The 26159-nt window shown below is 37.8% G+C and overlaps 1 protein-coding gene and 1 pseudogene across 17 annotated transcripts; one reads left to right on the forward strand and one right to left on the reverse strand.

Annotated features, from left to right (window-relative positions):
* The first annotated feature begins 212 nt into the window (after positions 1-212).
* Positions 213-1284, forward strand: LOC148842796 (leucine aminopeptidase pseudogene; annotated as a pseudogene).
* An 808-nt stretch (positions 1285-2092) lies between these two features.
* Positions 2093-23972, reverse strand: LUG (transcriptional corepressor LEUNIG). 17 transcript variants are annotated; one of them, XM_088959245.1, is made up of 19 exons: positions 23589-23972; positions 23156-23304; positions 22575-22672; positions 22358-22467; positions 18486-18890; positions 18299-18387; positions 17957-18044; positions 17807-17882; positions 17568-17617; positions 12899-13216; positions 12588-12782; positions 12212-12442; positions 11953-12070; positions 11720-11829; positions 11436-11585; positions 6391-6546; positions 6137-6253; positions 3339-3545; positions 2093-2614 (listed from the first exon to the last, which is right to left on the reverse strand). In XM_088959245.1, exons 2-19 carry the CDS (start codon positions 23185-23187, stop codon positions 2471-2473), a joined length of 2694 nt encoding a protein of 897 aa, XP_088815371.1. In that variant the 5' UTR covers positions 23188-23304; positions 23589-23972; the 3' UTR covers positions 2093-2470. The 17 variants fall into 17 exon arrangements, with proteins under 17 accessions (XP_088815371.1, XP_088815362.1, XP_088815367.1 ...); XM_088959236.1 differs by having other exon boundaries at positions 11953-12097; XM_088959241.1 differs by having other exon boundaries at positions 12212-12457.
* Between the last annotated feature and the right edge of the window lie 2187 nt (positions 23973-26159).

Here is a 26159-nt window from a genome sequence, read left to right on the forward strand (position 1 = left end):
GAGTTGTTGAATATTAGTATATATTGTTTATTCGGGTTATATGTAGACTACTAGACTTTAATGTTGATAAAGGTTAATGTGTTTTTTTTTATTAACAAAAAGTGGTAAGTGGATTAGTAGTAGAAGAGGTATATGCTCTTGGTCATTGGGCGACTTTAGTTCTATGTCTTGCCTCATTTTTTTTAAAGTGAGACGCAATTGGTTGTTATCAGATGAAGGCATGGATGCAGATGTGCGGTATAGATCATATCGCCCCTTACTATACGATACACCGTATATTTTATTCCTTGGGTGGTATGGAGAATCCGAGGATGGTCTTCTTGACACAGACTGCGATTAAGGGTGATGCTGGTGGTGCCCAAGTAGTAGCCCATGAGCTTGCTCATAGCTGGACTGGGAATCTGATCACCAATAAAACCAATGAGGATTTCTGGTTGAACGAGGGCTTCACAACATACGGGGAACGGAGAATCATTGAAGTTGTACAGGGAGAGGACAGAGCTGCTCTGAGCATTGGAATTGGTTGGAGAGTTTTGAATGCAATGGAGATTCAAGGATGACATGGAGTTCATTAAGCTGAAAAACAAACAGGAAGGGGTGAACCCAGATGATATCTACTCCAGAGTTCCATATGAGAAAGGTTTCCAGTTTGTTTGGCGCATTGAACGTCAGATCAGACGGCCTGCATTTGATGAATTCATTAAGAAACATATCGCTACATTTAAGTTCCAGTCAATTATTTCTGAATTTCCTGAAAGCAAATATTCCTGGAATAGAGAAGCATATAGATTTGGTTCTTTGGCCCGAGGATACAGGTATCCCTGTAGATGCCTTTGAGCCTGTCTCCAACATCTATAGTAAGATTGTGTTACTGGCAAACGAGTTTAGACTTGGGAGGATGCCAAGGGAGGATGAAGTTGCGGATTGACGAGGGCAGGAATGGGAGCTTTATCTGGAGAATTTGCATAAATCCGTTGAAGCTTCACAGGTTGTCCCATTGGATGCCCGGTACAGGCTAGCAGAATCCAAAGGTTATGAGGTGAAGGCGGCATTTCTCCGACTGGCCATTTCGTCTGGGTGCAAGAACACTACAGTGAAGTGGAGAAAACTTTGAAGGAAGTTGGGAGGCTGAAGTACCTTCGCCCTCTGTATACGGCACTGGTTCAAGGCAGTGGAAAGGAAGAAGCGAAGATATTGGCTAAAAGAGTTTTTGCAGAAGCCCGTGGCTGTTATCATCCCATAGCTCAAGGTGTTCTCCACTCCATTCTCTCCAAACACCTGTAGCTTCTTCATGCACAAATATACCTCACTAATACTAATGAATCGAAATTTAATTTTGTTTTTTGTTAAGATATATGATTTCTTTACCTTTTTTCTATTCTTATAATATACGATTGACTGTAAATAAGGTTGTGTTTTCTTCATAAACTCACCCTACCACCCTCGAGCAATAACCAAAAAAAAAAAAAAAAACCCATTTTCAGGACACATACTGACCAGAGAAAGACTGAAACAAGGAAGAATTTATTTAAAAGGTGTAGGCGTGTACCTTCTCCCTCTCTAATCCTCTCGAGTCTCCAATTCCAACTTCATCAACACCTTTCTGGCATGTTCTTCACGAAAATAATAATAATAATCCTATTTCTTTCAAAATTGAACATCTTAACCACCAAATTAAAATCCAACTTATCATAAATTTTAACGGTTTCATTGATAGGATAAATCAACTCACTGAATGACTTAGATATAAAAACCAGTATTAAGAACACAAGCTCGCTGCAATAATCATCAGACCAATTGATCCAGCAACACCCACCCAGATGTCATTCCATTCAACCCACCATAGGGATTTGACACTAGGCAATACCATGCAAGAGCAATCATCTGTCAAACACCTGCCCACCACTGCCCAGACCATGGACGATAATGGATGCAGTCACCCATTGGAGTCAATCCAGAACTTAGTAATAAGCGATGTTGTGCATTAGTACAAACCATTTAGGGGCACCAAGCAGCCTTATATGTTATAGTACAAGGAAACAAAGATAATAGTTGATAGGACAGCATATGACAGGCAAAAATGAAGGCAAGGTTATGAAAATCGACGCATTCTTTAACGAGAGTATATACTTTACAAGTTGATTCAAGTTTTATGTAAAGACTTCCATGTGTTGACAGAAAGGAAGCACTCAAAGACGGATTCCGCTAGCTTGGGTTGTATAAATATAGCCGGCTAATACCACAACAGCAACAAGGTTAGTATCTGTTGCATCAATGCCATCTTCTCGTGTTAGATGGAAGGGAATAAAACGAAGAGAAATTGACAAGGCCTAGCAACTTTTTTTCCCCTGCTAGACCAACTTAACTGCAATTAAAACAAACCACTAACAAAGAGATGTTAGACTTGCTAATATCTATGAACACACAAGACACAACAGTTTCACCCTCTATGATGGCACTGATACAGCGATCACTTCCAGAGCTTGACATACTTGTCGTGACTGGCAGATGCTACCAACCCAGTCGCATTTGATACTGCCAAGGCAGCAATCAGCCCTTCATGTGCAGACATAGTCATTGTTTTGTTCTCAGCCATGTTCCAAAGTTCCAATGACTGTAAAAATGCCAAAATAACATGTTACGAATCGGCCAAGTCATTTTTTTTTCATGATAGATACAAAGTCCCTATAAATTGAATGTAATAAGCTGATAAAAATGAACTAACATAATATGATATTAATACATTATTTATTATTTGAAGAACACCATTCGTTAAGAAGAAAGACAAAATACTGGCCGGTTATTTGTCCTGTTTTTTCCACCACATGTATTACCAAAACCATGCAACTTTTGAGTTGTGCACAGACCAAAGTGCCCAGACACGGCAGTAAATTGTTGGAGCTACAAATTCAAACCACCACCCAAATTTGGAACGCCTTAGAGCATGAACTTGTATACTTCAACAAGGGGCATCAGGAGTAGTTAGAACAAAATATGTGGATACCCACTTTCTATCATTTTCATATTATTTTGTTAAATTGTTGTACGCTAAATAAGTAGATGTTATGAAAGAGTGGAAGAATCAGAGATAATGGATTAGTAGAGAGAGAGAGAGAGAACATCCTGAAAATACCAATACAAGGCCCTTCTCAGTTAGTAAGTTCAATATGATACGTCATCCATAAATCTATATATATTTTAACTAAAACCGTATAAAAAGAAATTTTCAAGCCAAAAATAAGCTAGAGAACTAACGATAACACTAATTAAATATCACACATAAAGCATGCTAATAGGCATAGCTGGAGGAAATATTTGTTTGAAATAATATAACTTGCCTGGTAACAACCAATCACCAATAAAGAAGGATAGGAGGGATGGAAAACGCAAGAATGGAATTTGTTCCCATTGCAGCTCAATTCATGAACACACTCCCCTTCATTCCCAGAACCAAAAGTCCATACTCTGACAGAGTCCTCGCTCACAGAAGCCAATAATTCACCAGAAGGATCCCAACATACAGAATGAACAGGTTTTGTATGTCCCTGGTACAAGTCCATCCAGAATACAGACGAAATCAGCCCACCAATGTCTATGATATGGCAAGCCAAGCCAAAAAAAAACAAGATAGAAGCAAAAAACTTGAAAAATGATGCAATGAATACAACTACAAATACTAAAAACAGGAAAAACCAAGCAGATACAAGGAGGTATGTAGGTTTGAGATAGGATTTTATTTTTCAGTTTGGGTCTAGTACTTGGGCTCCCCTAGTTTTCTTTCACTATTCTAGAGGGGGCGCTTCAGCTTTCTCAACGTTTTAAATCTGGAGAGGTGATCCCATCTCAAGTTTCTCCTAAACTCAAGGTCCAGACCTGGAGTATGACAAGTGACCTGTTCCCAAGAGGTTTTTTTTTTCTGTTGTTTTTATCCCTTGAAGAGATCGAATGCACCAGATAAGAGATCTAAAGGCTCTACTGAGATTAATCTAGAAGGCCCAGTCGGTCCAAAACCCTTGTTTGCTGTTTAGTGGCTTTGAGAGAACCTTGAATGCTTTTTTTCCTTATATAGTGCCCCTCTGAGATTCTTTGTTTGTTTACTGGCATATAACTGACCCTTTTGAAAACAATGGAAGCATCAAGAAGTGAGCAGAAGTTACAGAAGAGCTTGGTGGGTCTCTGGGAGTAATGGGAGAGATGCAAGGAACTCAGATCACTATTGTGAAGCTGAATGGAACAAGGTCCCTTGCATGGGCTTGATCTACACATATAGCCATTGGTGGAAGAGGAAAATTGGGATATATCACAGGGGACACAAAGGACCTAGAGTCCTCTGATCTATCTTATGCCCAATGGGTGCAAGAGAATTACATGGTGATGACCTCACCAAGCTGTCTAATTCAATGTTTCTTTTTTTTATGAATCTGTGTAATTCAATGTTTGCCACATATTAGTAAGAACTTGTGGATGAATACTACCAAGGAGATTTGGGATGGAGTAGAAGAACTTATTCTCAAGCTATGAATGTAGCATGAGCCTATCAATTGATGTCAAAAGTAGTCTGAAGCAAGAAGATAAGTCACTTGCAATTTACTTCTCTGCTCTGAAGACCTTGTGCCAAGTGATCGTTCACCTTGAAACAGTAAGGTGAGAGTGTACCGAGGATGCTATTTATCAAAAGCTGGTGGAGAGGAATAAGAGTGTTTGAGTTCTTAAATGAACTCAACCCAAAGTCCAATATTGCCAAACAGAACATACTCTCTCAGATAATAGTGTTTCTCAGAAGCTAGTGGAGAAGAATAGTGTTTGACTTCTTAAATGGACTCAGACCAAAGCATGATATTGCCAAACAAAACACTCTCACTTGTGATAGTGTCTCTTAGGAGAGTAGGTGGAATGTTATGATGAGACCCTGTGAGCCTACAGCCATGGTGAGTGCCAGACCTTGAACTAGAGGAGACAAGGGAGGTAGTGGTGAGAAAGAGGAGAAGAAAGATGTGGTGTGTGATCACTGTAAGAAGCCTACACATGCTGGAAACTTCATCCTAATCTTATTTTTTGATGAATACTTCATTCTAATCTTATTCCAGCTCATTTTAGGAACAAGAAGGGCATTGCCAATGTTGTGGTGACAAATGAGACCACAGGAGAATAACCCCATGCTCCACGACTGAACAGGAACTAAGGCAGATACCATAATGCTTCAAGCAACTTCCACAGTGTGTCTATTTTTTCTCTCAACCACCCCATTCTGTTGTGGATTATAAGTGCAACTGTCCTGATGTATAACCCCATGCTCCAAGAAATACAATTTCAAAATACTCCCTTACAGTCAAGGTAACTCAGGTCCTTCTGGCATAGGAGGGGTTGTAAGAGACAAGGAAATTTAGAGCCATCTATTCAGGACCAATGGGAAAAGGAGACCTTTTAAAGGCAGAACTATATGCAGCCCTACAAGGCACCTAGATTGCAAAAGAGTTGGGCGTGGAGAAGTTGGTGATAGAAGGGGACTCCAAGGTGGTGGTGGGTTGGCTAAAAGACATTCAGTGATTCGATGCTACAGAAATGAAATGAAGAAATTCAAATGGCTAATACAACAGATGATTTTAACTATACAATGGATGGGAAGGGAGGCCAATGCACTGGCTGATTCTCTAGCTAAGCAAGGGGTAACAAGGGATCAGATGTACTGGGCCCATTTGTAAATGTGTTGCATTTCTTTGTTAAAGAGTGAGGCTGCACCTCGCGCCTCCCACTGGGATGCTTGTAACAGATGTTATCCTTTGCTTCTAATGAAAACTGATGAAATTTATTTATCAAAAAAACTCCCTTGTATTTATCAGGACAGAAAATTTTAAATCGCACACCAAACTGGGTAAGGATTGAATAATTGAACCACTATACAAAAGGCCACCCTCAACCCATCTCTGTTGCACCCAAGTTGTCTGAAGGAGTTAACAACAACAAGGAGTTAACAACATGGTGCCTTCAACACCATGGATCTGGCACTTCATGCAAGGCCAAGGTTCAAAAAGAAAAGTAACAGTTAATTGGATACTACAAAATGCACCAGATCCACAGTTTTCATGGCACCATATTTAGATAGAAAGATGACCAACCATTGGCTCTAAAAACAAACCTGTAACGAGTGCCTGCTCATTTGAGTCTCCACATCAAGAATAGATACAACATTTTCCGCTGCAGCTGCAAGACACCTCCCAAGACGTGGTTGAAATCGCATCTGTGTTGTGCCACCCTACATAGAACACCAGAAACTACAAAATTAGTCAAAATGTTCATAAGTTTTACACGAAACAAAAATAAAAAACTAAGGAAATAATATTACATTAAATAAAAGTTTAAAAAACTAAAAAATAACCAATTGTTTTATACCTTGAATACCCTAGCACAACTTCCATTGTTGATACTCCAGAAGCGTATCTCACTATCTCCATCACAAGAACAGATAAGATCCTCTTTATTTGGGTGGAAATCCAGTGACATGACAGAGGCAGAATGCCCCGTAAAAGTACGAAGAGAATAACCTGGCTGCGCAATGGATTCATGTATCAAGTGAAAATGATATCCAGCATGCAAAAGGAAAATGAGAAAAAATACAAAGAGGGGAAACCACCAACATTCTTGTGACATCAAAATCAAAGAATCCAAGGATAGCTATACATGTTAATCATACACAAGAAAAAATTAGGATTTGAGCACCATAGTTAACAAGGAGTCCAGGTGATGATGGGTAACAGTGAAGCACCTAGTCACTTAGCTAGGCAGGCACCTAGATGATAAGAACTTTATAAAATAAAAAATATAAATTTTGGTTAATTCCCTACATTTATATACCCATCAGTATGCACATTAGATGAAAATAAATAGCAATTCTCTTTATTTGGAACAATGGATTTTCTTCAAAACACGAAAAACCATCAATATCTAAAAGTGAATAGTATGTTAAATATATGAACAAATTATAATAATATAACATTTAATAGAGTTTTTTTTCATCAACAATGAGTAATTTCATATAAACTATGAAGGCTGTAATTTTACATGTTAAAAGTTTAAGATAGAGATTAAGTAAAAGAGGAAAAGAGCAAATCTATCAAAAAGGATAGTAGTCAATCAAGACTACAGTCAGTCTTGAATTCCAACAGATTTCGGATTGAGAAAAGTAGAAGGAAGAGGGAGAAGAAAGGAGAAGAAGCAGAAGTACACAAGGGTTTTGAAAGGAAAGACAGATCGAATCAATCTGCCGCCGCCACTCTCTCAATATTTATAGTTTTTGTTCACTAAATGTAGGAAATGACAGAATTGCCCTTAATGCTTACATGGCAAACAAAACAAATAAATAACTAAGATAACAAGCTGTCTAAGATAACTACCAACTAACAATGAGAAACTAATCAAGGGTTACATGTGCTGTCATACGAACACAATGGAGACCACAGCCGTGGGGCCCACATCAGTGTTCTCTACACTCCCCCTCAAGTTGGGAATAGATATTTGTCATTCTCAACTTGAATAGGCCTGCCTCTAACTTCTTCCTTGGAATGGCCTCGGTGAGAAGATCTATGAGCTGCATGTTGGAGGTAATATACGGGAGACACTTTTTGTGATGAAACTCTTTCTCTGACAAAGTGTCGATCAACTCCAATATGTTTAGTTCTGTCATGCTGCACCGAATTGTGAGTTATATTAATAGCCACCTGATTATCTCAATACAACATCAAGGGCTTCTCATAATCAATACCCAACTCTTCAAGTAGTGACTTCAGCCACTCCTTTAGCCATTGACATGTATTCAGCTTCGGCACTAGAGCGGAAAACAACACTTTGTTTCTTACTTCTCCAAGAGACAAGGTTACCTCCTACAAGGGCACAATATCCAGATGTAGACCTCCTATCATCAACACTCCCAGCCCAATCAGCATCTGTATAGACCTCCACGTTCATGTGATTATTGTTCTTGAACAGTATACCTCTACATGGGCATCTCTTCAAGTATGCTAATATTCTTTCAATTGCAAGAAGATGTGTAGTTCTAGGGGAATGCATGTACTGGCTGGCAACACTGACTGCATAACTGATGTATGGCCGTGTGAGGCAGAGATATAGAAGCTTTCCAACCAACCGTTGGAACATAACTCTGTCTTCGAGAGGCTCTCCACCCTCTGCACTGATCTTGTGATTCTGTTCAATGGGTGTATCGTCAGGCTTGACACCTAACTTTCCAGTTTCCTCCAACAGATCTAGAACATACTTCCTTTGAGAAATAAAGATCCCCTGCTTAGATCTAGCAACCTCAATACCCAAAAAATATCGCAGTGCACCAAGATCTTTCACCTCAAACTCTTGATGAAGGAGTTGTTTGAGGGACTCAATCTCACTATTATTATACCCTGTCACTATAATATCATCCACATATACAGCAAGCAAAGTCAAAGAAGAGTTCACTCTTTTAACGAACAGTGTATGATCTGACTGGGCCTGTACATAGCCGAATTTTCCAAGGGCTAGTCTGAATCTATCAAACCAAGCTCTAAGGGATTGCTTTAATCCATACAATGCCTTGTTCGGTCAACAAACCTTCTTACTTGTCTTTGTATCATAGAATCCTATAAGTCTCCATTCAGAAAGGCATTTTTAACGTCCATCTGGAACAAGGGCCAAGATTAACTTGCTGCAAGGGCTAATAGAACTCGAATAGTGGTCATCTTTGCTACTGAAGCAAAAGTCTCCAAGTAGTCTATACCATAAGTCTAAGTAAACCCTTTTGCAACCAACCGGGCTTTGTACCTTTCAATGGAGCCATCAACATTATGTTTCACAGTAAATACCCATCTACATCCAACCGGTTTCTTTCCTCCGGGTAGGTCAACTAGCTCCCAAGTATTATTTTTCAAAAGGGCATCCATCTCAACTTTCATTGCATCTTTCCACTCTGGAACTGATAAGGCTTCTTGCACTGTTCTGGGGATAGGGATATCGGCAATGGAAGTGAGATAGGACCTGTAAGAGGGAGACAGACGATCATAGGATAGAAACTATGAAATGCAGTGAGTTGTGGATGTGGTGCAACAATGTTTCCCTTTACGGACTGCAAAAGGGAGGTCAAGGTCATATGAAGAAGGGGAGGAAGTGGCAACAGTGGAAGGTATCTCAGTGGGCTCTTGGATTGTAGTACCTAGATCTGGATCCGCAGAAGGAACTGGAGGTGGCCTGGACTGCCGATGACCGAGATCAACCTGCTTGCATCGCCTGTGATAGACTTTCAACTCCTGATCCCTCTGACAACCCTCACCATTACAGCCTTCATCACTCAATGGAATGGGTAAAGGAACAACCTCAGATGAGTTAACCCCACTCTCACTGCACTCCCCCTGAGAAAAATGACCCAAATTCTCCCCCTGAGGAGAAACCCTAGGATAATAGGGAGCCTCCCCAAAGAAGGTGACATCCATCGAGACAAATCTCCTCCCTGAAACAGGATCATAGCAACAATAACCCTTTTGAGTTTGTGCATAACCGAGAAAAATGCATTTGGAGGCCTTAGGGTCAAATTTGGAATGATGAGGTCCAAGAAGCTGAACAAAACAGGTACAACCAAAGGTTTTAAGATGAACAGTAAACAACTCCTCGTCTGGGTATAAAAGGGTAAACAGAGACTTCATATCAAGAACCCGGGAAGGAACCCAATTAATGAGATACACAGCCGTGAGGATAGCATCACCCTAGAAACGGATAAGCACATTGGAGGTAAACATGATGCTTCTAGCCACCTCCAAAATGTGCCTATTCTTCCTCTCGGCAACCCCATTCTGCTGTGGTGTATGATGACAAGTGCTCTGGTGAATAACCCCATGATCAAATAGATAAGAGGCCAGTGAATTAGCAAAGTATTCTTTTGCATTATCGATCAACGAACAGTCCAAAAATCAGCCAACGAACACTCTGATTCTTCCTGATTACCAAAACATTCTGCAAGCCTCGACAAGTCTTCGAACAGCTGCTATACTTTTCTGGTAACCTCCAAGAATCAGCCAACAAACAGTCCTTTGTAAGCTTCCATCCCTAGACAGTTCTCATGTGATCACATGAGAAACCCTAGATAAGCTCTGATACCAAGTAGTCGATCAAGACTATAGTCAGTCTTGAATTCCAACAGATTTCGGATTAAGAAAAGTAGAAGGAAGAGGGAGAAGAAAGGAGAAGCAGAAGTACACAAGGGTTTTGAAAGGAAGGGCAGATCGAATCAATCTGCTACCGCCACTCTCTCAATATTTATGGTTTATGTTCAATAAATGTAGGAAAGGACAAAATTGCCCTTAATGCTTACATGGCAAATAAAACAAATAAATAACTAAGATAACAAGCTGTCTAAGATAACTACTAACTAACACTGACAACTAATCAAAGGTTACATGTGTTGTCATACGAACACAGTGGGGACCACAGCCATGGGGCCCACATCAGTGTTCTCTACAAGGAGAAAAGAACAAGGGTACAACCATTTTTTATTTAATGTGAGAGAGAAAGAGAGTTGAAAAACAAAAGAAAAACAAACCCCTTAACCCTTCTCTTCTTCCTTCCTTTCTCCATTCCCAAACCTATAGAAACTTTTAAATTTCAATGCAAAAAACAAAAGTATAAAAATATACAGTTTATAATAAAATATTTTAACACACATATATTAATGATTATTATAACAAGGCGACTGCCTTATATTTTTGTAGACTTGGCAAGCACCTAGTCACCCAGAGAACTGCCTTGATGCTATAAATCAAGGCATTCAGACAAGGCACCCAACAAAGGATGCTTAATTGCCTAAGCAACACCTTGACAGCTATTCAGTACCTAAGATTAAGAACCAGGCATAACGTTTGACTCTTTAAGTAAAACCAATCAAAGAGCAGTGAAGTTTAACTACAACAATTAGAAACATCTCACACATTATCCAGGAATTGCATTACAAGATTTTCCATGACCATACACAACATCGTAAATATGGATCAAAGATACAACTATAAACAATCTTTTGTAACAACAAATCATGTTTAGAAACAATAAATAATCACATTCCAGAAAAAACATGGAAAGAAAAATAACAAAAATCTGGATGAATCATAAAAAAATATAACATGAAGGCAACTAACATTGTCAATGTCCCAAAGACAAACTAAGAATACCAATTTAAAATATGAGAGAATTCCTACTGGCAACATCATAAATATCGGATATTGGATAAAGATACAATTAAGAAACAATCTATTGTAACAATAAATCATGTTTAGGAACAGAAGCTGTGCTACAAGTCTTAGCTAGGACAATTAAAATTTGTAACAGTAATAATCAGATTCCACAAAAATGGAATAATAATTAACAAACTTTTGGCCAAATCATTAAAAAGTAATATGTTGGAAACTAACATTGTCAGCATCCCAAACCCTGACAGTTTTGTCAAAAGAAGATGTCGCTAGACGTGGCATGCTTGGACTGAAACGAACATCAGTTATCAGCAAAGAATGTTCTTCCAGTGCACTCTTTTGCTTTAAAGTATCTGTGTACCACAATACAGCCTGCAACACAAACATAAAACAATAGGTAATTGTTATTCTTTAACAAACCAGATGCTTTTCTATCAAGTCGGCTAATTCGTCTGTGGCACTATAAACACTAAAAATAAAAATAAAAAACACCATTTAGACCTAACCTTTTTATCATGCCCACCACTAGCAAGCAGTTTTCCATCTGATGAAAAGTGGCAGCAGACAACTTTATTTGTGCTTGCTCGAATATAACCAACTTCGTTAAATGCAAAGCCTGTTTTAGATCACAAACAAAAGTCTCAATGCAAAAAATAGTCCATCAAAATCCACTACTAATTTAAATCTTTATAGACTCCTGGAATACATGTTTCACCACACGATGTGGCATTAATCTCACCTTTACTGACATCCATACAGCGGCCAACTGTGTCTCTAGGATCAGTGTCATCATGAGATAAAAAAGATTCAACATTATCATCCAGAGATCCATCCTCCACAAATCGGTCCATGTCAGCCTGCAATTCAAGATCTTTATCATCCCACTGCCAAAATGGAGTGCTAATGAGAATTTTGAGCAAGTAGAAGTTTTGAAAACTCGTTTTTTTTCCGAGGAGACACCAACTTAAGCCAATACAAGAAGTTGAATATCCGCTCACCAGCTGATTTGATGGTGATGCTAGAGTACCAGATCCATCAGACCCAAACATGATCAAAGGCTTAGAGGAACTACCACTGTGTGGTAAAGTAGGCATTGAGATCACATCTCCTGGGGTATGAGTTGAGGGTGTTGAGGGTGCAGAACTTGGGGAGGGTCCTGCTGTATTTGCAGTTCCCGAACTATTGGCAGGTCCAGAAGATGACACAGGCTGCTTTCTCTTTCGCCCACTCTGGTTTTTCGAAGCCTTAAAGTGCATTGAACAAAACTTTATTAGGAACCTAATGGAAATTTATAAATTAGATATTATGATAACATTAGAAAGAATGAGTGACAGATAAAACTGAAATAGGAAGTTCAGTCATAAAAAGGCAGACCTGATCATTTCCTCGAAAGGAGTTTGACATGCTACCATCTACAGTGACACTTCCAGCACCACCCATTTTGTCTTGTTGGTGAAGATGGTGGTTTGAACTCTGAGACTGCTGACTAGAAAGTGGATGTTGTTGAAGTTGTGGTTGCTGTGGATTGCTGGTTTGTTGTTGTTGCTGCTGCTGCAACTGAGCTATTTTCTACTACACAGGAACACGTTCTATGAGGATGAAAGAAACCCAGAGCATGGAAGAATTACTGATAGCTCAAAAACCAGAAGAAATTTGTAAGAATAATCATTGGTGGAAAGAGACACCTTAATTAGCAACTCTGTCTCCCCACGGGGTAAAACTGGGCATGCAGCTTGCATTGGTGATCCAACATTTGGAACTACATCACCAACAGAATTGGACTGGCCATCCTTTCCAAGATTTAAATTTCGATTATTAAGAAGCATCCTCAGCCTTCTGCTGTCTACTTCATTGGATGAAGGAGAATTCATATTTTGCTGTGCCTGAAGCAGGAGTTGCTGTTGCTGCTGCGGTGTCAACAACTGAAGTTGATGAAAAGGCTGAGGAGACTGTATATATGGCTTTTGCTGTTGAAGAATCCCAGAACGAAGCTGCTCAATTCCCTATTAAGGGGTAAAACAAATGAGAATGGTTAGAAAAGCTAAATCTTACTAGAGCAAATTCACAGGATTATCTATAACCAGATGAAAACATAGGAAAGGAAAAAGTGATATATGCAACTTTAATACCAAATGGTAATGCATTCCACTACAAAGCTACCAATGTAACCTAGTGCTTTCTTGCCATCTTAGTTATGGGTTGGACATCATAACATGGATAAGGCCCAAGCTATTATTGAAAGTGACTCGTCACCTATGGTTGAAATTATTCTTGGTATAAAATTGCTATATTGAACAATAAGTATGAATTTCTACATAAAATTCCTAAAGATGGACTTCAAAGTAACTCATATCCACAGGGGAAGAAATTAATTGTCAGATTCCTTGGAAAAATTAGGTGTACATACTGAGTAATAGTACACCCAGCCCTTTGCAAGAGATTCTGGCTCAACAGAAGAAATATATATTACTAACAAAGCTAAAAACCCTTGTTTAAGGATTAGATAGCTTGTTCATGGCATACTTGAGGATCTCAAAGGCAAGGGGCAAGGCTCTACAACCACCCTTCAATTTTGGCTTGGGTGCACATGTATATAAGCCAAAATCTAAAAGTGCAGGATGTTGGGTGAAAAAGCAAAAAATAAAACCATAAAATGTATATAAAAGAGATAATAAAGTCAAAATAGATATCCTATAAGACTAGTTATGAAAGTTAATGTCTTTTTATAGGCATATGAAAGTTTAAGAATTTAAAAGAACATTATGAATATATTCCCAAAAACCAATGCTCAATGAAAAACAAGCACTTGGGATAAAGCATTACAGCTTTTTAGTTACTACCTACAAAGCACTTGGGATAAAGCATTATGGCAATGATAATGATACCTACAAACTGTTTTCAGATCTTTCTTTAAGTTGTTATAACCTTGTTTAAATTTTTTAGTTACTACCTACAAATCATCATCATCATTCATATCATTCAAGCCTTATCCCAACTATATGCGGTTGGCTACAAGAATTCTGTTTTCCATGCCATTCTGTTTAAGTTGCTACATACAAAATGTATCCAAAAAAGGTAACAATTATGTATTTTATTAATAGTAAATAGAAGAAATTTTATTAAAACATAAAAAGGATAATACAAAAAGTGAAGGTTATGAGATAGCACCCCTCACAATAATACAGACCACTTCCATAATGAAAGAAGACAACAATACAAGAACCAAACAAGATAGAATAGACATCAAAAACAGAAAATAAAATAAAACTCCTAAAGACTCCATCCGCCTAAATGGAAGACCAAAAATTGGATCAAAAAGACTCCACGGCAGTCTTGGTAAATTCTGGTAGAACTAGAATCCATTCCACTATCATAACGCCAATGTCTGCACAGATCCTTTCTACAGCTTTCTTCTTCCAATCAAACAACCTTCCATTTCTTTCCTTCTAAATTCCACAACAGATAGCAAAAGGAAAACAACTCCAGAAAAAATCTAGCCTTCCTGCTTCCTTGTAGATGGGGCCAATCAGCAAAAATTCCTTTAGGATTACTTGTTTGGCTTGGTTGAACCCTAAATAATGTGAAGAAAAAGCACCAGACAAAATTTGCCACCCAACAATGGGCGAAAAAATGCATTGCATCTTCATTCACCCTACACATATAGCAAAGGCTAGTCATCTACACTGATTATGTAAAGTATACCAAAAGCAGGAGTAGATTAAAGGATGTACACTGATGCACAAAATATGGATAGGCAGCTCCACCCACCACAATAAACAACACAGTAACAGAGCTGTCACTGTACAAATCACAAAAATGCATTCCCAATCCCAGCTGTAGCAAGTCCACCCAAAAAGCTGCAATCAAATTCAACTATCTAGGAGTCCATCTTATCTGATCTCCCATGCTAACCAAGTACTGTTTAAATGAATAATGGAAACAATAAAAAAAAAATGACATAGTTGCCGGATTATCATTTTAAGTTGATTGCTGGCCATAATAATCTCTTAGTCCAACAATGTAATTCAGGATCAATAAAAACTATTTGAGTTCATAGTAAGACCAGCAAGGGCTTCCCATAAATGACACTAAATGAGAAGCATTACAAGATGGCTAGAAAAAGCCATTACCCAATGTTGGGCCCAACTATCTGGGTCTTGGAAGTTGGAAGGGGACCAAGAGGTGGACTGGCATTTTTTTTACACAAAGTAGCCACTCTCAGACTCAAGCCCACATTCTCACACTTGTCAGCCTGAGGTTTTACCATTACACTAAGTAATGGCCAAGCATTACAAGATGGCTAAAGGCCTAAAATTGTTACATGGAATGGACATGCTAGCAAATAAAGAGTAGATGAGACAAAAATACTAAGATGGATGAGTGGGGAAAAACAGAAAGGACATATCAAAGACAAACATATGCAATAGAACACATGACTCATGAGAAACCCTTAAAGAAGTAGGTTTGACATCACCAATAGCTTTTTTGATGGCTGAACAAATAATGAAAAGAAAATGGCAAAACTACATGTTAATCCCCAGGCCTGGCTTCTCCGATTCTAGATCAGCTTTATTGACACCTTTCCAGCCAGCCTTTAAGCCAAGTTTCTGGCCAACTTAAGAATCCACCTGAATGAGCAATTCAAGTTGGAAGCTAAAATTTTAATTTCTATAACCGGAAGTCTTGGGATCCATGGTCTTCCCATTCCCAATAGAAACCAACCTACTGCCACTTGACAGTCTCCTACGGGTAATCAACTTCAGCCCACACTGAAAGCTAAATTCAGCCCTTGGAATACAGCAAGAAGTTTGGTCCTTAAAGAGTTTCCAACTCCAGCTGGACCTCAAGAGTTCATCAGAATGCTTCCTGCATGACCACTGAACATAACCATACACCCAACAGATTCAGATTGCCAATGTTAAATTTTACAGTCCATCCCTAACACCACTGAAGGTCCACAAGCCACCTGTCTATGATGATAGAAGCCTGCCAACATTGATCAACCTCTAAAAATAGAGCCCACTGCAATGCCTTTGAACTCATTTCTACTTTCTAGTCAACACCAAATGTGCCGCTCTTACCATACAATAATCAATTTGGGTCTTCTATCCTCAAAAATTCTGGAGTTGTGCTCATTCCACACAGTTCAAAGAATAGATGCTCTAGTGCAGTTCCAGAGAAGCTTCCTTCGTATTGTGTTGATGGGGATCGTCTGGGAATTAAACCTGTTCATGGGCCTAGCTTTAGGCTTGGCCCATGAACATTTTACACTGTTTCTAGCTCAGTTTTCAGGCAGGGCCAATTCAAGTTTTGGCAAAATCACAGCCCAAGCCTGGCCCATGAACAGGTCTACTGGGAATAGAACAGTAAATTTATTGGATATTTGGAATAGGCTGAACTTTGTGGGCCTTGGTCCCAAGGCTCACAACTCAATGGCGTACTAGAGTTACAACTGCTATTGCAACATTTTAGGCTCATGGAATTGGCCAGTTCACATGGATTTATGAAAATCCAATTGCTGCTAATTGTGACAGTGAAATGAAGCCCCATTTATCCCAAGAGAGAAGTAAGGGTTCAGCTTCCCCTTTCTTAGATTATGGTCCCACAGCAATAGTATTCTGAAAAATCCTCACAGGTAAGGCTCAAGTTGTGGCTCGCTGCTACAATTTGATTAATTAACAAATATTTGGTTCAAGTGGGTAATTTACAATTTTTTTGATAAATAACAGAATGGGTAATTTACAACATTATAGATGTAACTACAGATTATAAGGTTTATACAATCTAGCCCATTAGGACTTGAAAGCATGATGCAGAAACCAAACCAATTTAACTAATAGGCATTTTACGGATTTTATTTTTTGTTTCAGAAACTAGATTTGCCTATTCTTATATATTAAAATTTTCTTTTGATTTTCTTTCTAAAGTGGCACCTCACTGCATTCAAGAATGCACCTTCTCACTCTTAAAACTGCACAACAAGAACATTGACGGAAGGAGAATATTTTAAAGTTGGCAAACAGTTAAAGAGATCCCATTCCATACCATCCATTGCAAAAACCAAGAAGCCACAACCTTAAAAGTAAAGAAATTATGCCACTTGTGCAAACCATAATACATGTTCTTTCCTTTCTTTCACCAGAAATTGGTCCTTAGGTGATGTCCGATCTAACTCAGCAACCATGTATAATTTACTCTACCAGTAATCATACATGACTCAAAACACTTGTTAATACCACAAGGTTAACAGTCACTATAATAAACAAATTAATAGTCATGATTATGCAGTTAAATAAATGATAATAAAATTAGAATGACAAGGAAGACTGATAATAAAGTCTATAAAATACTTACAGTGAGTGGCCATCCTTTCAGAGTCAAATTGTTACCACCTTGATTTGATCCTGATACAAATGATGTGAAATGTCAGAAAGAAATGGTCCTACATAAAATCAATTTTTGAACTTAGCCTCTGCACACACACACACACACACACACACACACACACACACACACACACCCCACGATACATGCATGCATGCATATATAGTTAAACTCAAAGGCAACACAAGAAGGAAACCAGAAGACAATACCAGGAACTCCAATCAATGATCCATCAGGACCTGGACCTCTGGGGTTTAGTACTGGATTCATTTCATTCTTTATATCCTGTTTCAATTCCAGTCATATAGCATACATTAAGAGGAAAGACATAAAATGAGCTCAGTCTTAACAACCCACACCTGTGTAGATCCAGGAAGTTGCTGATTCCGAGCTTGAACTTGCTGAAGGGTCCCTGGAATGGCACCAGCAGTCCCATGCAAGACTTGTCTGGAGGGAAAAAAAAAAGCTCAACTGTTAAAATCAGCATATACATCTAATACAACCAAGTACATCAGATAATACATGTATATCAAGTAATGATGATAAAGGAATAAAAACAATAACTTTTACATCTACACACCAACTGAGAATACACCCTTACTAAAACTAATGAAATAAACATATCAGAATGACAACAACATTTAAAAATAACATTAACGGTAAGAACAGCAATAAAGATAAAAAATGAGAATGGAAGGTACCCAGATGGTTGGCCAGCTGCTGCAGCTGACTTCAACATTGAGGTGTGGTTTGGATCCAGAAGCTGGCCCACATTATCACCAAATCTTTGCTGCAAAAGAAAATTTGTTAACTTGTTAAAAATGGCAACAAGAAAGATGTGAAAAAAGAAAGTAATGTTTCTAATGCTAATTATGAACTGAGCACTACCTTCAGAGCTGCATCATCTAAAGGATCTCTCTGAATTGGCAGTTTTAATCTCTCCTCGTACATTTTTGTAGCCAAAGCATTTGCAGTTCCAGGGTTCTGTCGCATAAGAGTGTCATTGGCAACAAGCCCATTTGCAGTACCATTAAGAAGATGGGCACCCTCTCTTCGCTGCTGTTGCTGCTGCTGTTGCTGCTGCTGCTGCTGTTGCTGTTGCTGTTGTTGCTGTTGTTGCTGCTGCTGCTGTTGTTGCTGTTGTGCATGCCTCTGCAATAAGAGCTGTTGCATTTGCATTTGCTGTTGTTGCTGCTGTTGCTGTTGTTGATGCTGTTGTTGTTGAGGTTGTTGCTGTTGCTGCTGCTGTTGCTGCTGCTGTTGTTGCTGCTCCCTTGCCTTTATTAATTGGGTCTGAAATTCCAGAACATAAACTCGCATGGATAGCCCTCCAAAATATCAACATAAATATAAGTATCTACTTTAAAAGCATATACAGTTATACACTTAAAAAATAATTACAAGTGGGAAAAACCCTTCTTGAAAGCTTACAGGAGCAATGAGAAAATTTTGTGGCATTAAATAATCAGTGATTATCTATCAATTCATTGAAACCTTAGGCCCTTCCTTTGAGAGGTAAATTAATTTTATTCACTTGATTTTTAGATATATTATAGTAATAGTATGTAAGAAATGTTTTGTGCCACCAAAAACAGAAAACTCTAGGGTTCCATTTTATTGGCAAAAGGGTGAGGTTCCATTTGGTATTGCAGATATTAAGCCCTTTTGGAAAAGAAAATAAAAGAAAAAGCAGCAATGCTGATCTAGTGAATTACTTAAGTGCCTTCAAAGCATGGATAATTTAAAGTAGAAGTTTAGTATAATGGGAAGATGTGGAGATAGGTTGCTACTAATCTGCTTGTACTTTTTCTGAGGAATAGAGAACAAATGTATGTGGATTGAGTATCTGAACAAGATTCTTACAAAAGACAACTTGATTAAGAGGGTAATGGTGATTGAGTCACCTAGGTGTGTGTTATGTAACAGGGTAGAAGAATCAGGTGACCACGTGTTATTGCATTCCAGTTTCACCTACAACATTTGGGTGAAAACTTTCAGGATCTTTGGTATCAGAATTTGCTGCCCAGCCTCTGGATGCTTTTGTAAAAGGGTGGTGGATACAAGGCTTGAGTAAGAAAGAGAAAATATTATGGGTATTTGATTCCAAGAGCAGTCTTCTGGTTGATATGGCAGGAAATGAACTCAAGGTTACTCCAAAACAAAGGCTGTCAACAGGAGAAAGTGTGGCAGAAAATAGTGGGGAATTGTTTTCCCGGTCATCAGCACAGTTAGCCGTTGATGGTTCTTTCTTTAGTTCTCTTTTTGAGTTTGAACAGAATAGTGGTTTAACTGGTTTTGTACCACCCCATTGTACAGCCTCTGGTTGTGTGTGGGTCCTTTATTTTCCTATTTTAATGAATTGATACTTTACCTCTTCTCCAAAAAAAAAGAAAGAAATGGATTATTTCTTCCTGTGATCATTTCAATGATAAAATTGTCCACCTAATCCATTTATAAGTTTATAGATGACCAACTGTCCTAATAATTTTCTTCAATAGCCAACCTACCCATAATACTTCAATGTGTTTCCAAAACAACCAAACTGCCTTGTTCTTCTGACAAGTTATTTTCACAAAATTGCATAGTTCTTTTTCATCCAAGTGCTTATCTATAAGCAACTTCAAATAAGATTCCTAGCACAAAGTGCTTCCTGCAAGCTATACTTCCAGCTGAAATCCCAAACAAGGTCTAATATGATCTCATCAAAGAATGGTTTGAATCATAATAATTCTTATCACATATAAACCTAGCACAAAGTGCTTCCTGCAAGTTTTTTTTTTGAAGGCTAAGTGCTTCCTGCAAGTTATACATGTCATTCTTCAAGGTTTTCCACTATCAATTACACTTGGTAAAAGTAGAATAGATGAGTGTAACAAAGAACAAATGATCTCCAGATTAATGGCAGGATGAGCAGTGGCCTAAGCAGGAACCTAAAAGTAGAACATCTATGCCAAAGACCAGCCACTACACCATTGAGGAGAAGAAATTTTTTGCAAGTTGAACACTCCAAAATGAAGAGTGAAAGACATGGGTCGTACGGAGAAAATACCATAGTTTTCAAGGCGTCTAGGCGATTCTGAGCGACATTGGGGCGCCTAGGCGATAAAAGTTTTATAATATAAAAAACTGACTTTTGGCTAGTTTCCTAGTTTTATATACCATTCAGCATGTGTGTTAATTGAAAAAATAGCAATTCTCTTTATTAAGAACATTAAATTTCCTCTAAAAATGTGGCAAATCATCACATCTAAAAGATAAAAATCTTTTACATATATTAATTTCATTATTTTCAAAAATAATACTACTATAATAAGTATTTAATAGAGCAAATTCATATTAATTAGCAGCTAAAGAAGGTTATTAACTTTATATGATAAATATTCAAGATAGAAAGTAAATAGAAAAAAAAACAAGGATGGAGTCTCTGTTTTTATTTAATTAGAGAGAGAGAATAGAAAAAAAGAACTTTATTATTCTATTCTTTCTTTCCTCTTTCATTTCTTTCTTTCTTTTTCTTTTTCTCTCCTCAAAACCCTTTGATCTTTTAAATTTCAACAGTAAAACATTAAAACAAAGTATAATTTATATATATAACATATAGTAGAAATCTGCTGAATTAAAAAATATGAAAGAAAGTTTCTTGAAGAGAGAAGGAAGAGAGAAGGAGAAGAAGAGAAGAAGAGAAGTTGAAAGAAAAGAGAACAATGATCTGGCCGCCCCCTTCACTTATTATTTATACTAAAATAATAGAACAGTACAAAGACAACTATGACCTTATTGGGCGGCAAAGCATAAAACAGCATATATAACACTCAAAAAACATAATAAAATTTGGACTGAGATAACTACTGTGGTCCCCACCTCCTCCTATCTAACAACTAACATAAAACATCTACTCAGAAAAACATCATAAAACTAATTAATCTTCAACACATATAATAAAATGTAGTAACACATACATTAATAAGATACATCAATATAAATGACATTATAAAAGGTGTCTGCCTTGTCATTTTTGTCGCCTAGGCAACGCCTTGACAACTATGGAAAATATTAGAGGACTTTCAGGTCCTAGATGGAGTAAATGGCATACAGGATTCCTGTAACTGCCTCCAGATAGTTCAAAAAAGATTTCAAGACACAGAATAGTTGAGTTACTTGGGTAGTTAATTTTAGTCAGTGAATCCTCAATGGTTTGAGTGGTATAGACATATACAGACATGTCAAGCAGAAGTAACCAAATACAAATACGCCATGGCAAATAAAAGGTGCCAAATCATGCCACTGAAGATAGACATCAAAACAGTCCACAAAATGCCTCATGAAAACAAGAGTATGTTTGCGGAATTTTCTTCCCAGTGGAAAAGATAACCACATTTTAGATGCAACATGAAAAATCCCAACCCAAATCCTAGAGAATCAATTCTAGTGTATTTCAACCACCTGCAGAAAATGCAGCATATAAGATACTCAAAACATATTGATGATACTTCTGAAACAAGGCATATTCTCTGATTCTCAAACAGAGTGGTCTTATTTTATTGTCTGCAAAGTACATATTAAAGAATAGAACAGAACTGAATAAACACTACAAATGAACAAAAAATGCAAATAAAAACATATGCCTTGTGAAGTTAAAACTTAAAATCATCAAAGCTGAAAGGAAACGAAAAGGAAGAAAATATAATTATGGAGGGAAGGACACGAAAAAATCCTTCACCCCCAAAAAGTATGCAAGACACAAAAACAAACATACCCACCTCGATGTAAGATGCAGCTACTTCAGAGTGTTTCTCATTTGTCCTTGCAATGAAGATATCCCAGAACACGGACCACCATTCAAAAAGAAAACCGCCAGGAGCATCAATAGCTGAAAACCAATGTAATCCCATATTTCAAAACCCTCAAAATGTGAAAATTTGAAAATCAGAAACTCAAAGAGATATTACTTATTTGTCGTATCTCTTATAATCTTACCAACAGGATCTGAAGCCACTTTCCCTTCGGCTTGAAAGGCTTTTGCTGAAGCCTGTAAGTTCCTTTTCACTAGATAATCATAGATATACACATCCAACCTGTTACGAAGAAATACAAGAAAAAATATCACCATTCAGAAACAAAGATTGAAACTTCATAAATGATACGGAGAAAAAAAACTGCAGACTCCAGAGGAGGGGCAAAAGAGAAGAAACATCGACAGACCTAGCTCATTTATAACCTAAACCCAAGTTTCAAAGTTGAAAATCTTGAACCCAAGGTAAAAGCAGAAACAAAGGAGCTATTGCAAGAACCTAAACCCTAAGAAAAAAAGTCAGAGATGTTCAAATGAGAAAACACCAAAAAAGAAAAAGAAGAATGAAAAGAACCCACTACAGAAACAAACCCCAAATAAAAAACCAGAAGAGAAAACCAGACCACAAGAATCCCAGAAACCAAAAACAGGAAACCTACAAGAGAACCCAAAAGGAGACCCACTAGAAAGAGAAGGAGAGTAACAGAACAAATAAAAAGAAAGAGAAAAAGAAGGGAAAAAAAACGCATATAAACGAAATACTTACATTTTATCAGCTTCCCAGTTTGTCTGAGACATGGTTCCCAGCTCAAAATCTCAATACCCCTGCAGAAATGTCAGAGAACTCTACCCTTCAGTCAGATTCTAAGATCATAGTTTCTTCTTCTTTGGGACAAGCTCGATCTTCTCCACACTCTGCTCTGGAGAAAATAACCCCATAAAAAAAAAAAAAAAAAAAAAAAAAACAGATATTCCTTCGCTCAAAACAGCTTCTCAAACATACCCAAAACGAATAAAAAAAATAAACAAAACCAAAATTAGACACAAAGTAATATAAGAAAAGGAGAACAGTCAATGCACAGAAGACACAACAACAAACAACAGGATAGAAAGAAGAGAGAGAGAATGAACAAAAGAGGAAATGGGAAAATTCTAATTCAGCTTAGGGAAGACAAACTAGGAAAGAAGAGTAGATTTACCTGCGGAAAACCCAAAACCTGCTTTTGTTTGAGCAAAAGTCTTTATTTTGGTCTTATTTTTTTATCGAGTCCTGGAAAATTTTTGTAGCTTCGGTGGTGGATTGAGCTGCTGCAGATATCATTACTGCCTCCATACATGATTGACCAGAATTAGCCCCGTCTTCCTGCCAAATCTCTCTCTAGACCAAACTTCTTTCTGCAACGTCAAATGCTAGAAATGCCCCCTAAATCTTTCAGAAATTCCATCATTCCCGCTAGCCAAGTTCCGAAAAATTCAAAATTTTGTCAATCTCCCACCCTTGAGAATTGGGATCTCCAATCCAAGGGCTGTGCCCCGTTTTTTCTTGTCTTTCTCTAATTCTCTCTGTGTTATGGATTTGGGATGGACTTTTCAAGAATTCTTGAGTCTTTAACTCGAGTCACTAAAACGGGCATTTATTTAAAAGAAATTGTCTAAAAGGGGCGCCCATTACTTTATTTTGCTCATTTCGTCCCATTTGTGAACATGGACTACTCTGTTTCTTTTATTATTTTATTGAAAACAAATTGGGTCAAAGTCGAGAATCTTCCATAAATCCGAGCGCCAATGATGAAAAGGGCCACCATGGTCTAAATAACTTAGATGGTCCTGGTGGCCTGGTGGATGACTGAAGGACCACTCGGATCCTATAAAAAGTAGCTGTGGGACCGCATTAGCAAATTTAAAATTGTAAAGGGTATTATAATAAATGTGCATTCAGACCTTCAAAAATAATTTATATATACATATATATATATTTAATTTTGTTTCTTTGACCGCCTTTAAAAAAAAGAGATTCCGGTGCTGCCAGCGGTATGAAAATGCAATAAAATTTTATGGGTTTGGTGCCTAAAATAAGTTTTTGATTCTATAATTGTTTAATTACCATGCCCAATTTGTTTTAGTTACATAGGCAAGTATTTTCCAGTAAAATTTGCTCAAGTGAGATTTTAGTGTTTTTGAATGATACTCTTCATACTCTCTTATATTTGTTTATCGTAGAACTCAAATATAGTGGCAAATGAATGCAAAGATCATGATCAATTTATTGATTGATCAATTTAATGCCTCCCTAAATACTAACAAACAAAACGGGTTAGAATTTTGTCAAAACTTGAATAGCCCGACCCAAAACAAAACGGGTGCCTGACTTGCACCCCTAACCACTGCTTGGGCAAAGGTAATAATTAATTCTAACAATTTTCATGGTTTTAATTTAAAAAATTATCCTTTGAGTCACAAAATTTTTCAGAAATAATCCTTTGAAAGCATTGCAAACACGGCCTTGGCATTAGGGGCGGAGCGAGAGGGACCCAAAGGAGCCATGCACCCCGCATTAATACATAGTTTCCATGTAAATTTTCCTCTCCTCCCACTCTTCACCTCAATAGTCTCTCTCATGTAGACCTCTCTTCATGGGCCGGGTGGCCCGACGGGCCAGCCCAGTCCCCGAATGGGCTTGAACATGGTTATAGGTCCGCTGGCTTAAATTCGGGCCAAAAAGTCTGGCCTGCAATAAATTCGAGTCAGGCTCGGGTTTTGTCGGCCCTACCTAATATTAGACTTAAAATGAATAATGTGATTATGTCCATTTGAATAGTTTTTTTTATTTAAGAATATAAAAGTGTGTTTTAAAATATAAAAGAAAGGGGAAAAAATCCATCTTGTAGGCCCATTGTTCATTTAAATAGAAGAAAAAAAACTATCTGAATTTTTAATTCTAATTTGAATAGGGAATTTTTTTTTTATTAGGTCGGGCTTCGGGCTTCAAGCTTTTTATCAGAGCCGGACTTGAGCCTAAGTTATAGGCCCGTTGTCCGGATCGAGCTCGGGCTCGGGCCTAACATATTTCCCTTAATGACAAGTGAAAGTCCGGCCCGGCCTGGCCCATGAACAGATCTACTCCCATGGGTCCATTCATACTTCATTTAGGTTTTGACCACCTCAATGTGTTTGTCAAAGACAAGAGAAGAAAAAATATTAAGGTGTTTGTCCAATCCACTTATTCATAGAGCACCAAAAGTGTTATATTGATATTGTTTCTCAAATCTATAGAATGAATTGTTAAATAATGCCAAATGAGAAATTGGCACTTGTTCAAAGTAAAATGCATTCAATTTTTATTTTACACAAACTGCACACGTGACAGCTTGCGTGGGTCCAAAAATCACACTCATTTGCCAACTAGACTCGAGCTTCAATTGAAGGAAAGAAAAAGGCTGCATTAGAAAATGGGTTCAAATTAAGTTTCAAACCACACCTAAATACGACAGCAATTAATTTAAAATTTAAATATCGTATTTTTAGGTGCAAGCATAGCCTAATGGTTGAGAATTTGTTAAAATTTGACCGAGCTTAGGCATGAATCAGAGGCTGATACTTGATAGTGATAGCCCTACTCTGTCCATTTGGTAAAAGTAGCTCAACTAAAGCTTCAACCCTCCCAAACAGGCCCTTCCTTGCAACATGACTCAACATCCTATGCCATACAGATGATGGTTTTGTGATACATGTGAAGGAACAGGGACACGTGACAGCTTAAGCAAAACTCC

Source organism: Nelumbo lutea, chromosome 8 (genome assembly GCF_056320005.1).
Source record: "Nelumbo lutea isolate HS-2025 chromosome 8, American lotus-T2T, whole genome shotgun sequence".
Lineage (NCBI taxonomy): Eukaryota > Viridiplantae > Streptophyta > Magnoliopsida > Proteales > Nelumbonaceae > Nelumbo > Nelumbo lutea.